The following is a 17,881-nucleotide window of genomic DNA, read 5'->3' as shown; positions in this document are numbered from 1 at the left end:
CGCTCTTTAGTTAAAATATGGATGATTATAATTCTGTGAAATAAACCTACACTGCATATAATTATGTTGAAAGTGAAATTAGAATGATCATTCTTGGGAAAGACGTCCATATATTTCTTAAGAACATGAAAATTTCGGGGAAGCCTCAAGATAAATCATTGCAATATCATTGAGAGGTCTATGAAGTGTTCCCCGTTGCTGCCCTCCGAGAAGGCCCTACTGTTATGAGACCTAATTAGGCATTCAGGAGGGAGTACCTGTAAATATTGGACGCTTCTTACCTGGCTTGATTGTTTATCTTTCAGATAACCAGAGAATGATCAAGCGTCTGAAAGGCTGCTGCATGCTTATTTACCCATTACGGCAGCTTGGCAGATTTCTCATCATGGACTCAAGCACCATAGACTTGCACAAGTTCCAAGATTCAACTACCAGATAATGTGAATAATTCCAGTGTCCTTATACAAGTAACCATGGGTTCTGTCCCCAGGGTAAACCAAAGTTTTTAAAAGTGTTATTGATAATGCTCATTACTTGATGCACTAAAAGGAATGTAAAACCAGATCTACCCGGATCATTCTGGAGTCTGTGTATGGACCAATTGTCTGCGATGTGTCATTTCAGCATACTGCACTATAATGTGGCCACACTTGCCATTTTGTTCATGACTTTGTCATTAACTGTTGAGCCATGAATATAAATAAATAATTTACAAAATATAAGGATCACAGAAACTCCTAAGATACTAACAATCTGTCTACACTTGATTGACACACCATATTTGATCACCAAATGTACTCTTAAAATTATTTCCTTCCGGAGAACATAAATGTATACAAAATGTGAAGCTGTTTACCATCTATTGAGGGTTTCTTTTCACTAAATATTCACAGAGAAGAGTTATACAGATCACAGCAATCTCCTCCCATCTTTAGTAAGTTAACCCCAGGTCATCATTTATAATGTTGTGGTTTACATGTACTTTTAGACAAGCCCTGGCAGTACTAACATATTTATAACTTTTATCATTATATAATCCAAATTTATGACCTGTTCTGTACCTTAAATGATAAAAGTAAAAAATGATTTTTTGCAATACTGGTGATCTTTTAAAGGGATCAATAATCCTTTTGTTTAAATCCCTATAGACTCTCATCAATAAATTCACAGTTCTCACTTTCTCTGTTTCTTTTTAAATTCTGAAATTCCAATTAAAAAACTTGTTTATAATAGGATCATGAATTTTGATAAAGGGCCATATATTGCTTGCATCATTTGGATTCACTTACGGGCATGAATGATTTATAACTTGCCAACTGGTCCAATGAACTACGGAAGCAGCTCATATAGTACAGAAAAGTTCTGGTAAATGGTTGCATATAATTTGTAAGTTTTCTTTTATCTGATCCAACTGCAGAAATTTTGTCTAAAATAATATGATGCATTTGTACAAAAATGGATTTATTTATTTCGAGAAAGTCCAAGATAACATAGTATGACTGTATCTATTTATTTTGGTGTTTATTACATGAAAAACAATATTACCATGTAAAATTAATTATTTACAATGAACAGTAAATAATCTCATATTCTACCTCATTACACTGTGATCTGTACGGTAAACTAAAGAACATGCACCTATCTTGTTTCCTTATCTAACAAAGGATTGGTAGGTTTTATTACTGAATATAGATTTAACATTTAAAATCTGTTAAACAAAAGGACAGTATTACTGAGCATGGTTTATAACTACAGATAGAACCTGTTTTATAAGGAGTGGTTGTAATTATACAGATCCAGTAATATGACATTTAACCACAGATAAAATACCCTAAGATTAGCATAGAGCCGTCAAGGAGTTGCTTTAGTAAAATTAATTATGAATTCAATTAAGTTTGCAGTTTTCTGGTTTCAAACAAGATCCAAAGCAAATATATTGAATTAAATTTCAACCTTTCAATTTTTCTACCTCAAAAACAGCCTCCAGTGTATCAGTTTTCAATTCTGTTGAGTTTTATCATTCTCTACCAGGTAGAGTAATGCACGAATCTTGTGAATAGGGAACTTGATACACAGGTGACATCAACCTTACAGGTATGAACTCACCTGTGGGGGAGGTGGTGGATGACCTAATGACCTTCTAAAAACATACCTGTATACATTAAACAAACCAAAAAGCAACAATCCTGTTTTGTATACATGTATATATATATATATATATATATAATTTTATCTTTACAGGTAGATCTCAGTCATCATTGAATCATCACCACCTCGGGGGACCACAGGGAGGCGAATATCACCACCTCTGGGGACCACAGGGATCGAGGCTAATCTCACCACCTCTGGGGACTACAGGGATCGAGGCTAATCTCACCACCTCGGGGGACCACAGGGAGGCGAATATCACCACCTCTGGGGACCACAGACATCGAGGCTAATCTCACCACCTCTGGGGACCACAGACATCGAGGCTAATCTCACCACCTCGGGGGACCACAGGGAGGCGAATATCACCACCGCTGGGGACCACAGGGATCGAGGCTAATCTCACCACCTCTGGGGACTACAGAGCGGCGAATGTCACCACCTCTGGGGACCACAGAGAGGCGAATGTCACCACCTCTGGGGACCACAGGGATCGAGGCTAATCTCACCACCTCTGGGGACTACAGAGCGGCGAATGTCACCACCTCACGGGACCACAGAGAGGCTAATCTCACGAATTCGGGGGACTACAGAGAGGCGAATCTCACCACCTCCGGGGACCACAGAGAGGCGAATCTCACCACCTCCGGGGACCACAGAGAGGCGAATCTCACCACCTCCGGGGACCACAGGGAGGCGAATATCACCACCGCTGGGGACCACAGGGATCGAGGCTAATCTCACCACCTCTGGGGACTACAGAGCGGCGAATGTCACCACCTCTGGGGACCACAGAGAGGCGAATGTCACCACCTCTGGGGACCACAGGGATCGAGGCTAATCTCACCACCTCTGGGGACCACAGGGATCGAGGCTAATCTCACCACCTCTGGGGACTACAGAGCGGCGAATGTCACCACCTCACGGGACCACAGGGATCGAGGCTAATCTCACCACCTCTGGGGACCACAGGGATTGAGGCTAATCTCACCACCTCTGGGGACCACAGAGAGGCTAATCTCACGAATTCGGGGGACTACAGAGAGGCGAATCTCACCACCTCTGGGGACTACAGAGCGGCGAATGTCACCACCTCACGGGACCACAGAGAGGCTAATCTCACGAATTCGGGGGACTACAGAGAGGCGAATCTCACCACCTCCGGGGACCACAGAGAGGCGAATCTCACCACCTCCGGGGACCACAGAGAGGCGAATCTCACCACCTCCGGGGACCACAGGGATCGAGGCTAATCTCATCACCTCTGGGGACCACAGGGATCGAGGCTAATCTCATCACCTCTGGGGACCACAGGGAGGCGAATCTCACCACCTCCGGGGACCACAGGGATCGAGGCTAATGTCACCACCTCGGGGGACTACAGAGAGGCGAATGTCGCCACCTCGGGGGACCACAGGGAGACTAATGTCACCACCTCGGGGGACCACAGGGAGACTAATGTCACCACCTCGGGGGACCACAGGGAGGCTAATGTCACCACCTCGGGGGACCACAGGGAGACTAATGTCACCACCTCGGGGGACCACAGGGAGGCTAATGTCACCACCTCGGGGGACCACAGGGAGACTAATGTCACCACCTCGGGGGACCACAGGGAGGCTAATGTCACCACCTCGGGGGACAACAAGGAGGATAATGTTACCACCAATGTTTATTTTTACCTTGAAACTTTAAATTCATATACCGTATTTGACCTAATAAGGGCGCCTGCCCTAATAAGGGCGCCCCTACCTTTTTTCAAGGAAATAAATCTTTGACTGAGTGTCAAAATGGTGTTAAAAAGTAATAATTCATGTGAAATATTTTGCTACTTTAGGTGTTCAATTTTCTTCAGCAAATTAAGTAACTGGAACATATGTTTTCGCCACATTTTGTGTATTCCTACAGGCTACAGATGACATGTCAGTGCAAAGAGCACCCAAAACTAAACACACATACAAATAATAACTTACCATCTTTATTTGAAGATAAAGTAAAGACTTCATTCTTGTTGATAAATAACGTTTGTTCAGAACAGAAAGTTATAGTAAAAGACATTGTAAATCAATTATTAGGTCAAAGAAAACGATGTCTGATATGATCTGGGAAATCACCTGTTTCTATAAATAGATCACAAAAGAGTTCCATTTGAACATAAATGGTGGAACACACGTTCTCTGGTCTAAAGATCAGCTGGCATGGTTTACAAGTTTACAGGAGTATTCAAGTGATGTTTAAGCTTAATATATGATAATGAATAGATATCTTCATCTGGAATATTTTTATGACCGAATATTTTACCGTTGCCACAACATTAGGTATTCTGCTATAAGGTATAGTCTGTTTCATAAAACTTCAGAATAACTAATCTTAACAAGGGCGCCCCCACTGTCAATTACCCGCGCCCTGCGCCCTTATTAGGTCAAATACGGTATATATCTATTATTCAATGTCATTTCGGAGGTCCTTCATTTTCACTGTGTTCTATGTTTCTATAAGCACATTTCTCTTACTAAACTGAAATATAGTTCTACTCGAAAGTTGTCCGCATTCAAACTGGAAGTTCAATGCAATAATTGAATAGATTTGCCATTCATAAAATCAAGTCCATCAGCACAATGGTGCCTGTGGAATTGTCAATAATTTCAAATACAAAATTTGATGAAATTTTACCAATACTTTCTTTGATATATTGACTTGATCAGAACCAGTGAGTCCTAAGTTAGCATGAGGAGCTATATTTACATCCCAGCCAGCTAACTAAACATTAGCTAGCAAGTCACATATGAAATGTCATTGAAAACGAAAACTTCATTCAATGTTTGTATATATCGACCTCAACAAGAACCTCTCAATCGTTCCGGCTTAGAAAACTGTATATAACAGCGGCCATACATATGAGCTTGGTAAATATGCAATTTCATTTGAATGAAGTATACATGGACACATATTGCCATATCCTTAACTTAAACATGTCTAAATACACAGGACCTTGTTTGTACAGTAACAGCCAAAGAGATCTGTGGATCAGACTAAGACTTATATGGACAAGTCTACTCGGAGGGACAACAATATCATCTGGGTCAATGTTGACTTTGAATCGTGTGTGAAAAGCCCCAATACAGACAAGTGTCTGACAGCATATTAAAATTCTGGTATTTGTCTTAATGCCTGGCTTTAGTTGTGTTCACTTCAGTTAGCACTTTTTTTCCTGCATATGTCACTGGTACCACTGGCAGGCTTTGTGTCAACACATATGTCACTGGTACCACTGGCAGGCTTTGTGTCAACACATATGTCACTGGTACCACTGGCAGGCTTTGTGTCAACACATATGTCACTGGTACCACTGGCAGGCTTTGTGTCAACACATATGTCACTGGTACCACTGGCAGGCTTTGTGTCAACACATATGTCACTGGTACCACTGGCAGGCTTTGTGTCAACACATATGTCACTGGTACCACTGGTAGGCTTTGTGTCAACACATATGTCACTGGTACCACTGGCAGGCTTTGTGTCAACACATATGTCACTGGTACCACTGGCAGGCTTTGTGTCAACACATATGTCACTGGTACCACTGGCAGGCTTTGTGTCAACACATATGTCACTGGTAACACTGGTAGGCTTTGTGTCAACACATATGTTTTGCAGAATTCTGCAGCTGCAAGACTTGAAGAAATTTTTTGGCATTTTTCCGCAAAGATATCCAGTAGTATATTAATATAACCTCTACTTTTGCTTAGGATAAAGACATTCCATTGTCAGGATTTCCACTATGGGCAATTAATCCTTATAACATATTGGAAAACATAATTATACAGAAACCTGAAATAGCGCAATACCACTGTTAACAAGATTTTCTGCCTTTAATTAATCCATCAATAAGCCCATATGTCTGGTGATAATTAAGTCCATATCTCTGAAAATGTACATGTAGTTCAGCAAAAATACCAACACCCTGTCCATACAATATCAGCCTACACATAATTTTTTTTTATTAAAGTTCAGTTTATAGCTAACAAATTTTATTTCATTGTTCATATCAAGCAAACCCTATTCTCCGAATCAAAACTCTGTTGGCCCCTTGGGTTCATTTCAGGACAAATAAAAAAAAGTATGTTTTTTTTCCGTACAACTCTGGTCAAATTTGGAAATGTTGATAACCTTGGTGCATCTTAGGCCAATTAAGCCATCCTTAGGGCTGTCTGCTATCCCAACATAACATTGTGTAATGTCACATAGTGTTACTACCCCATCACTCGAGCTAATATTGATTCCATCTTTTTTTAACATCCTCACAATTCACCTCTACTCATAACTGTCCCCGATACTCCGTCTGATGGTGTTATTGATTTCTAACAAACATGTCTGACTCTATACAGTGCTGATGTAACAACTTTCAAATTCATATCACTACCATTACCTGGGGTAATAACACACAATATCAGATATACACTGCTATACCTCATACACAGGGCTTACAGGTGTTTGAATGAGTTTGTCATTATTGCCAATTATTAGATTATGGTAATTATCATCATTATATTTCTCTCCAGAACTGTGACGATTTATTGATTGACTATGATTTTTACCTCAACTCTTTATATTATATTTTTTTTTATGCCCATTATTTCTTCCGGGAACTGATACATATGTTACATAGAAATGATTTAATACTGTCATAAGTCTAACATACTTTCATAGTTATAGCCTAGCAGTTCTAACATTGCCATTATACTTTATAGCTAAAATACTGCCATAGCTATAGCCTGTTCTAACATTGTCATTAGACTCTAACATACTGCCATAGCTATAACCTGTTCTAACATTGTCATTATACTCTAACATGCTGCCATACCAATAGCCTGTTCTGATATTTTCATTACAGCGAACATATAACATTGTCATTATACTCCATCATGCTTTCTTACCTATAGCCAGTTCTAAAACTGTCATTATATACTCTAACATACTGCCACAGCTAAAGCCTATTCTAACATGGTCATTATACTCAAAATACTGTCATAGCTATAGCCTGTTCTAACATTGTCATTATACTTTAACATACTGTCATAGCTATAGTCTGTTCTAACATTGTCATTATACTTTAACATACTGTCATACCAATAGCCTTTTCTATTATTGTCATTACAACTAACATATACTGCCATAATTCTAGCCTGTTCTAACATTGTCATTACTCTAACATATACTAGCTGCATATAAATTGTAGCTGTAGCATGTTTAACATTATATTACAATATTGATCTCCTATGCGAACAATGACAACAATTTGTCACCATTTCCCATCCTTTGCTTTGACAAGATAAAAATAACCTCATTTATAGCCTGCTATCATAATTACCTCCCTTGATTCTTATCTAACAGACATATCCTATATCTATCGCAAGATTTTCCAATAAAGCACATATTCTAGTTATACTATAGACAACCTGGTCTAAGCATTATACAGAAACCTTTTTTATTATAGTGGTGTAGCCCAATTCAAAACCTTTTGTTGGAATTTTTACAATTTTTCCTTTTTAAATGGGGATTATTGATTTGTACTATGGACATCTAAATAATACATCAGTTTACACAGTAGTAAAGGACGCCAGACAAAATACAGATCTTGTCTGTCGTCTGCTCAAAGCCCTTTCTTGCTTCCCTTTGTTGGCACAATACATGAACATAACATCATTGAGTCTATAAGAAACTCTGGATAATGGGTCCAGTGTTCTTCAGAAAAAATAATTTGCAACAGGTGCCTAAAGATATCAAATCTTATCTGAAAGTTATACAAATGATTTGATGTCTTTTAAGTATAAAAAGGTAGTGGTAGTATTAAGGTCATAACTCATAAACATTCACTTCTAAAAGTATCCACTCATAACTCTGGGGAATACATTAAGAAACACCCTGTCTGTTTTACATATTGTGTAACATATCTTAACTCCATATCCACCTTGAACTTGTGCTATTTAGTATCTTATGAGAGTTACCAGTATCAAATAATGTGATTTATTCTGAAAATGAATACTCTGTAACATTATCTCATATACAATGATAAAATGTCCCTTTCAGTTTAATATTTTGAGAGTTCTGTAGAAGTATAACTAGCTGTTGCCTGTTTCATTAAAGTAACTTCAATATCACCTGTGTGGAATTACATATCACTTGCATTGATATGTATATAAATGTATTACAAAAAGTGTGCTGTTTTAAAATTGTATTATACATTTCCCTCAATTGTGACCTCTCACACGACCTACTTGGCTTGATAAATAAACAAACAAACAAATGTGACATGCAACCCACTTGATATCATAAACCTTCTAAAAAGATCTTTAGTGATGAACCTAAGCGGCCTCATATTGATGTAAAATGAGCCTTCCTACAGTGACCACCTCTTGTTGATGTGACATTGAACCTTCCTACAGTGATCATCTCTTGTTGATGCGACTTGAACCTTCCTACAGTGATCACCTCTTGTTGATATGACTTAAACCTTCCTACAGTGACCACCTCTTCTTGATGTGACTTAAACCCTCCTACAGTGACCACCTCTTGTTGATGTGAGATGAACCTGCCTACAGTGACCACCTCTTGGTGATGTGACATGAACCTTCCTACAGTGACCACCTCTTGTTGATGTGACATGAACCTTCCTACAGTGACCACCTCTTGTTGATGTGACATGAACCTTCCTACAGTGACCACCTCTTGTTGATGTGACATGAACCTTCCTACAGTGGCCTCTTGTTGATGTGACATGAACCTTCCTACAGTGACCACCTCTTGTTGATGTGACATGAACCTTCCTACAGTGACCACCTCTTGTTGATGTGACATGAACCTTCCTACAGTGGCCTCTTGTTGATGTGACATGAACCTTCCTACAGTGACCACCTCTTGTTGACGTGACATGAACCTTCCTACAGTGACCACCTCTTGTTGATGTGACATGAACCTTCCTACAGTGACCATCTCTTGTTGATGTGACATGAACCTTCCTACAGTGGCCTCTTGTTGATGTGACATGGACCTTCCTACAGTGACCACCTCTTGTTGATGTGACATGAACCTTCCTACAGTGACCACCTCTTGTTGATGTGACATGAACCTTCCTACAGTGACCATCCCTTGTTGAAGTGACATGAACCTGCCTACAGTGACCACCTCTTGTTGATGTGACATGAACCTTCCTACAGTGACCACTTCTTGTTAATCTGACATGAACCTGCCAACAGTGGCCTCTTGTTGGTTAGATATGAACCTTCCTACGTATACAGCGACCAGCTCTTGTTGATGTGACATGAACCTTCCTACAGTGACCACCTCTTGTTGATGTGACTTAAACCTTCCTACAGTGACCACCTCTTGTTGACGTGACATGGACCTTCCTATAGTGACCACCTCTTGTTGATATGACATGAACCTTCCTACAGTGACCACCTCTTGTTGATGTGACACGAACCTTCCTACAGTGACCACCTCTTGTTGATATGACATGAACCTTCCTACAGTGACCACCTCTTGTTGATGTGACATGAACCTTCCTACAGTGACCATCTCTTGTTGATATGACTTAAACCTTCCTACAGTGACCATCTCTTGTTGATATGACTTAAACCTTCCTACAGTGACCATCTCTTGTTGATGTGACATGAACCTTCCTACAGTGACCACCTCTTGTTGATATGACATGAACCTTCCTACAGTGACCATCTCTTGTTGATATGACTTAAACCTTCCTACAGTGACCACCTCTTGTTGATGTGACTTAAACCTTCCTACAGTGACCACCTCTTGTTGACGTGACATGGACCTTCCTACAGTGACCATCTCTTGTTGATGTGACATGGACCTTCCTACAGTGACCACCTCTTGTTGATATAACATGGACCTTCCAACAGTGACCACCTCTTGTTGATGTGACATGGACCTTCCTACAGTGACCATCCCTTGTTGAAGTGACATAGACCTTCCTACAGTGACCACCTCTTGTTGATATGACATGGACCTTCCTACAGTGGCCTCTTGTTGGTTAGATATGAACCTTCCTACGTATACAGCGACCAGCTCTTGTTGATGTGACATAAAACATAAACTTCTTAATTTAACACATAAACCTTCCAATTCTGACCATTTGATTTTATGAATTTGTGATAAAACCCATTGCATAAAAGACTGACAATCTTTACAGGTACATCTGGTAAATTAAACCTCAGCTAGTCAGTATATAGAGGTTCTGATATAGAGAAGTGTAATGTACCACTACAGTTTGGCTGTAAAACCTGGATTTTCCCAGTAATGGCTACAAACATGTGATTACCGTACCTGGAAACTCTCCACAGTGTTATTATATTCTCATTAAATAAACGTCCACACCAGAATACCTATTATTTTGGGGATTACCATGTGTAGAGTTCAGATCTTCAGTACCATACCAATTACCTGTTGTAGACAGGCTATTCTCAACATCACATCTAACATGATGACGACAGTTTTTGGATGTACGTAGCCAAACCTTATTGTTACATCACACAAATTGTATGCTATTTCTACTCTTATATCAAAACAGTTCGAACATTTACAATATTAAGACATCCGTGATAGTCACAACATTTTTTTTGTATATGTCTTCAGATTAATTCATATTGTACAATTTTATAAGAATCTGCCAGCTGACTCATCAGTTGGTCTTAGACGCTGAAAATACAAGTGTCTAGCGATGACAATGTCATCGGAATATCACGAGTCGATATACAGATGTTATGTACAAACCTGGTCCAATGATCCGGCGCTGTAAATACGTGGACATCTCTGTCGTTTAAACTCCAGGTAAATATAAACAACCCTCTCATCCACTCTCGAGTTTCCCTAATACACAACGCTTCGATGTTCTACCCATAAATACACTCACTATTCAATACATTCAAAGCCATTTACAGTTCAATGAACTCTGAACCCATAACCTCTGATCCTAGCATAACGTTTCAACTTTGAACTGTGAGTTCAACATTACAAGTAAAATATTGTTATTTGTGGTTAAGATGAAGAAAAATGACTTGGGGCATTGCTATACCTTTTAAATGGAGGAGAAATTCTTCATAATTAACCTAGTGGAACAAGAAAGGATTTTCGCACTCAGCTGTTCAATGAAATGTTTAACAGATCCTGTCTGCGTTTTCTCCAGGCACGAAGGTGGATTTTGTAACAGAAATATTACACCAGTTAATTCTGGCTTGTATAGCGATTTCTCAACCGTAACAAAACAAAAAGTACACCACCCTGTTTTTGTTACATATAAAAAATAATTATTTTCTTATCACAAATATCAATATGGATCAAGGTGAAACATATGGTATATGTTTATATAAATTCCGACACATCATAATTATGTAGGATATATAATTCTGTTATTTATTTAAACATTGTAGTTTGTTTACATATCAAAGGAATTTCTGCTAGGAATTCACCTAACAAAGGAACAATATCCAGGCATAAATTATTAATCAATGTCTGTTTAGTGTCAGGGCAATCAGTTTAACGAATGATTCAAACAACCATTATAACTAAAGAACGTAAGCCTACCATGTCAGCACATGTAAGTCTATATATATATATATCTAATATAAAATTAAAATTTATGGAAAATTGATACGGTTTTATTATCAAGATGAGTGCACACTGCACCTTTCACAGGGCGAGCAGACGACAGCAGATGGGGCTAAATCATCAATATGGAAATGTATGACTCACTCGAAGTGTAGGAGGATATCGTGTGGTAGTGCTGGCATGTCTAGGTCTTAGCGGAGATCGGAAGTGTCAAATCTATTTTTTTAATTTTGCAATTAAATCCTGCAATAATATTGGCAAACCTGCATGTTGCATCATAAAAGAATGTTGATCAAAAATCAAAACAGAAAAGCTGACAAAATCAATCATTCTTTTAAGACATCATTTCAAAATTTTATGAAAAATGCAATACCGACAGTGTGTAAAATATATTACATGATATTGAAATCGATCGGAAATATTTGACAACCTTAAAATTTGGAATTATGTTCACCGATCATGCCTGTGATAGGCGCAGACTAAAATAGGGAAAGATCAAAGTTTATCAGTTTAATAGTCTATTATAAATATTAGATATGATTCATATGAAATATTGCATGGTCAAACTGTCTTTATCAACTTAAAATTCCAATATCCAAGTTCTTTAATGGAGATTGCTTTCTGTCTGGGAAAAAAATTGATATGGCTATGTGAATAAATATGTGATACACTTATCACGAATTACCTTAAATTTTACAGTATGATTCTAATTAAATAAATTTCAACCAATGCATGTACCTTATAAGTCTTCATAGGAAGAACTAAAATTTCCAGCATCCATCATAACTCGTTTCTAAAAATACAGGATAATTCAAGGATTTTGAAGTGATTTTTCACTTATCAGCAACATATACTTGAGCTGCTAATAATGAAATAAAAATATGTTTCCAAAATATAAAAGATTCTCAGGATAAAAGGCATATAGATTAACACAACCTAAAGGGTTCAGGTTTTTAATATACAGGTTTTATATAAAAACAAAATTCATTTGATGAACAAAATTCCACATTACACAAGGTTCCAAATTACTCGGAATCCACAATATATAACCAATATATTACACATGTTTGGGTCACAAAAGCTCCAGAATGTAGGCTTATCTGATTGGTCAGTTTATTGCCCTATGAAACTTATCGGTAAGCCAGTGTAATATTGAAGTACCAAGGTAACCTTGTAGTAGTTGGTGGCTACCCCACTGAACAACATACAAGAGGCTTGTCATATGATATCAAGGGCAATTAGGGTAAATTGTCGTTCCCAATGACACAACCTGACAGTACAGACTGTTCTTTTTGTCACCTTCCCAAGAAAAACACAAACCGCTACTGGTAAGGAGTGTCAAACCATTGCTGTATAGTAAGTTAATACAGTGGTCTCTTATACCACAACATGTTAATGAAGATGTGAAAACTGATGCCCTTCTGTCAGAACTTTTAATAATCCATCCTGTTTTTATCTTTAAAGCTAAAAACTATGTGCCATGTTAGAAATCTAACCTCCAAACTTGTGAAATAAATTGATTAACATTTTTCATCAAAACTTTTTAAACAGGTATAACTGGGTTTCCTATGACATCACTCACTGATTGAAGAGGTAAACAAGATGTCAACAATAAATACAGGTGATGGTGGTTGATCTTGTATTTAACACAACAATGAATCACAATCAATATGTATTACTAAACTCATAGCACTTCAAGTAGTTTAAAAATGGACGATAACATCACATTTCCAATTATGTTTAGTCAGGGACTGACATTTAAAGAAATGTGAACATTGTTAGGTGTTTGTGATAACGTATAGAAATGAACTTGCTGTAAAATTTACATTAATCTATTTGAAATGTTTTGCAAATAACTTCCCCCTTATGACAAATGCATGACCTACTGTGTACTTTTAGTAAGTCAACCTCTAAACAAGAGCTTACATTTATCTTTACACAATTCCAATGACAGAAGCAATGTTTCACTCTCTTGATGCCGATATTTTCACTATTTCATTAGTGATTTATTTATTTATTTTTCATTTCTGTTTATTTATTTATTTATTTCAATTTATTTATTTATTTATTATTTATTTATTTTTCATTTCTGCTTGTTTATTTATCTATTCATTATTTATTTATTTATAGATGTAAGTTGTATTCCCCATTGTCTTTCAATGACCAAAAACTGACCTTAACCTGTCAAACTGACCATTGACTGTACATGGACCACTTTTCCGCCTTAGGTAAACAAATTAAAACTTTATGCTTTTACAACCATCAGAATATATTGATGACCACCTACGTACAGCCACACACACAGGACAGGATCTGGAATACTTACTTTCACCATATAATGTCCATTTAAAAGCCACATAATGACTCCACAAAGAGAATGTATTACAATGTCCACCATCGTACTTCACTTCTCAAACATCAAATCTTAATTGAAGTTTATATTTAAATATCCATTACGTGTCCATAAGATACAGACAGGTATAGATGTATGCACTAATAGAATATACTTTATTTATTTTCACTCCAGGACCAGACTGGAAAATTTTGAAAGATTACAAATTTTTAAAGAAATGTTTTCTTTTACGCTGTTGAACTAATAAAATAAACTTTTATACATTAATTTCATAGAATAAATATTAACTTCTACTTTATATGTTTTTAAATGACACTCTGAACTAAATTGAGCCAGGCTTTGTTTGTTGGTTTAACTTATTTTTGTTTAATGTCCTATTAACAGCCTGGACATGCCTGGTTTTGGAGGCGGAGGAAAGCCGGAATACCCGGAGAAAAACCATGACCTACAGTCAGTACCAAGCAACTGCCTCACGTAGGTTTCGAATTCGCTACCCAGAGGTGGAGGGCTAGTGATAAAGTGTCGGGACACCTTAACCACTCGGCCACAATGGCCTCACCTTTGTATCACTAAAGCATTCCCATATGACATGATTAGTTTTTTCATCAGTTAGTAATGGATTTAGATCATTAAAACAGTGACCTGTCAATCATATTGGCTAATATGGTACTCACAATGGCTCTAGAACACTAATAGCGTATATAATATATTGATAGGTAATCAAGTTTTTTAAAATACAAACATAGAGTTTGTTTATTAGGTTGATCACCATTGAACAGCCAGGGTTATTTTGAGGAAAGGTATCATTGTAGTAGCTGGTGGCTACCTCAGTGAACAACGTACAAGGATATATAAAGTGCCATGGCAAAGGACATAACCATAACAGTATACACAGACTGGTCTGTTTCTCAGCTTTAAGAGAAAAATAAACTTCCATGGTTAGGGTGTGTCGAACCACACACCTCAGACCATCATCTGTGTCGAACCACACACCTCGGACCATCATCTGTGTTGAACCACACACCTCGGATCATCATCTGTGTCGAACCACACACCTCGGATCATCATCTGTGTCGAACCACACACCTCGGATCATCATCTGTGTCGAACCACACACCTCAGACCATCATCTGTGTCGAACCACACACCTCGGATCATCATCTGTGTCGAACCACACACCTCGGATCATCATCTGTGTCGAACCACACACCTCGGATCATCATCTGTGTCGAACCACACACCTCGGACCATCATCTGTGTCGAACCACACACCTCGGATCATCATCTGTGTCGAAACCACACACCTCGGATCATCATCTGTGTCGAACCACACACCTCGGATCATCACCTGTGTCGAACCACACACCTCAGACCATCATCTGTGTCGAACCACACACCTCGGATCATCATCTGTGTCGAACCACACACCCTCGGATCATCATCTGTGTCGAACCACACACCTCGGATCATCATCTGTGTCGAACCACACACCTCGGATCATCATCTGTGTCGAACCACACACCTCGGATCATCATCTGTGTCGAACCACACACCTCGGACCATCATCTGTGTCGAACCACACACCTCGGACCATCATCTGTGTCGAACCACACACCTCGGACCATCATCTGTGTCGAACCACACACCACACACCTCGGACCATCATCTGTGTCGAACCACACACCTCGGACCATCATCTGTGTCGAACCACACACCTCGGACCATCATCTGTGTCGAACCACACACCTCGGACCATCATCTGTGTCGAACCACACACCTCGGACCATCATCTGTGTCGAACCACACACCTCGGACCATCATCTGTGTCGAACCACACACCTCGGATCATCATCTGTGTCGAACCACACACCTCGGACCATCATCTGTGTCGAACCACACACCTCGGATCATCATCTGTGTCGAACCACACACCTCGGATCATCATCTATAAGGTTACATAGGATGAGGCTCTAGCCGACTGAGCCTTAATACCAGGACCTCACAACAAGGAAAAATGATACCTCAGGATATATACAATGCAAGAGTGTGGACAAACCACCCAAGAGAACGAATACTTCTGGTTTCCAATACAGATTTAAAACGATGTATTCTATCATATGGTGTTCTAAATCTACATATATACCTATATACCCCTCCCTCCTCCAACTGCTTGATGTCTCCCACTTCAAATTTGACTTTTCATTCAAAATGATTTTATGATTGGACATTTGCAAGGTCTTGAAGCATAAAAATTCCATTTGTGTAGATTTGAATTGAAGACTACGCCCTCAATTTGAGGTGCCATAATTAACCCTGGATAGCTGCCTCGGACCAGTAAATGTGTGTCAAAATCTGCCTAATCTCTCTGTAACGATTTCCTGGATGGTGGCCAAGGATTCACCAATAAATATCACCTGAGAGAAGTACAGGTACTCGAGATTCTGACGAACGTTAAGGTGCTCAGGTACTTCACAGGAAGGAGACTCAAACTCTGGGATGATCACTTGAGTCCTTTCCTTGTACAATCAAACCTGCTCTAACGACCGCCTGTATATAACGACCACCTGTCTATAACAACCAATTTTAAGTTTCTCCGTGAGATTTTACTATATAACAACCCTCCATATAGCAACTTGCCTGTCTATAAAGTGACTGACCGGTAATTTTAGAACGGCGGCCGCTCATTTGTTTTCTAGTGACCGATTTCTGTCAGACATCTTCTGCTCTCGGCAGTCATCCTTCTTAAAATCCCCTTGTTGTGTATTTATGTTACTGAAGATTAAACTGGTAGATCTCCTATTTTGATCAGGGTCATTTTTATACATTTTTTCAAATCAAAATCCATTCAAATCCAAAATAACTGGTCAAATTATTATATTTCAATTTCCCTGATTCAGGTGACAGTACACATAAATCAATACATAGAGTTACTTCCATGGCAGTCTGGAGTGAAATAGTCTTGGGTTGGGGTTAGGGTTGGGGGTTGGGTGTAGGGTGTGTGTGTGTGTGTGGGGGGGGGGGGGGGGGGGGGGGGGGGGGCTATACACTATACTGTTGACATATATATCCTGAAAATAAGCCCATGGGTTAACACAATACATAATCTCCCTCATCACTCCCTGAAAATAAAAGGCATATACACACAATATCACATACCTGCGACTGATGAATTTGGTGCATTCAAAGCCGATTTCCTTGCGGCCGATTTATCTTTCCGCCTCCTTTTGTCTGAACTTGACCTTTGAACCTTTGAACTACTATCACTGTCCGTGGTTGTGACTCGTAATCCACCACCTGTTACCTCCGATTCCATTTTTATATTTTCTTGTAATAATCCACTTTTACCAGAACTATCCAATAAGTATGGTTTTACAATTGACCTACTTTCACTTTCATCTACTTTCACTTTCCCTTTACTTAACCCTTTTGTATCCAAATCACTAGATTTTTCCACAGATTGTTTTGCGAACACTTCCACTGGACTTTTCTCCTGTGTGACAAGATGAGACTGTGTTTTCTTGGCTTGATAACTAGACTGGTGCGATTGTGTGTCGACTGGCGACACCTGTTTTGTGTGACTAGACTGTACAGCTATTGTGGAGTTATCAGCAGCCTCCGCAGCAGAACGTTCCTGTCTGTTGTCAGCTGATACTGGGTCTCCATCACCAACCTTACCGAATCTGCAGGAGAAAATGTTATAAAGATTAAAAGCACCATAAACATGGCAAAAATGAAGATTTCCCTAACTCTGTT

The 17,881-nt window shown here is 38.9% G+C and overlaps 1 protein-coding gene across 5 annotated transcripts in view; it reads right to left on the bottom strand.

Annotated features, from left to right (window-relative positions):
- LOC117317266 (supervillin-like) overlaps window positions 1–17,881 on the bottom strand; it is a 118,325-nt gene that overhangs the window by 87,742 nt on the left and 12,702 nt on the right. For all 5 annotated transcript variants that reach the window (XM_033872004.1, XM_033872006.1, XM_033872005.1 and 2 more), the window contains exon 2: window positions 17,285–17,808. In XM_033872004.1, coding sequence (XP_033727895.1) covers window positions 17,285–17,808 — 524 coding nt within the window. The remainder of the gene's footprint in view (window positions 1–17,284; window positions 17,809–17,881) is intronic.

The sequence above is a fragment of the Pecten maximus genome, chromosome 19 (assembly GCF_902652985.1).
Source record: "Pecten maximus chromosome 19, xPecMax1.1, whole genome shotgun sequence".
In the NCBI taxonomy this organism is placed as follows: domain Eukaryota; kingdom Metazoa; phylum Mollusca; class Bivalvia; order Pectinida; family Pectinidae; genus Pecten; species Pecten maximus.
This window is presented reverse-complemented; position numbering and strand designations above follow the sequence as displayed.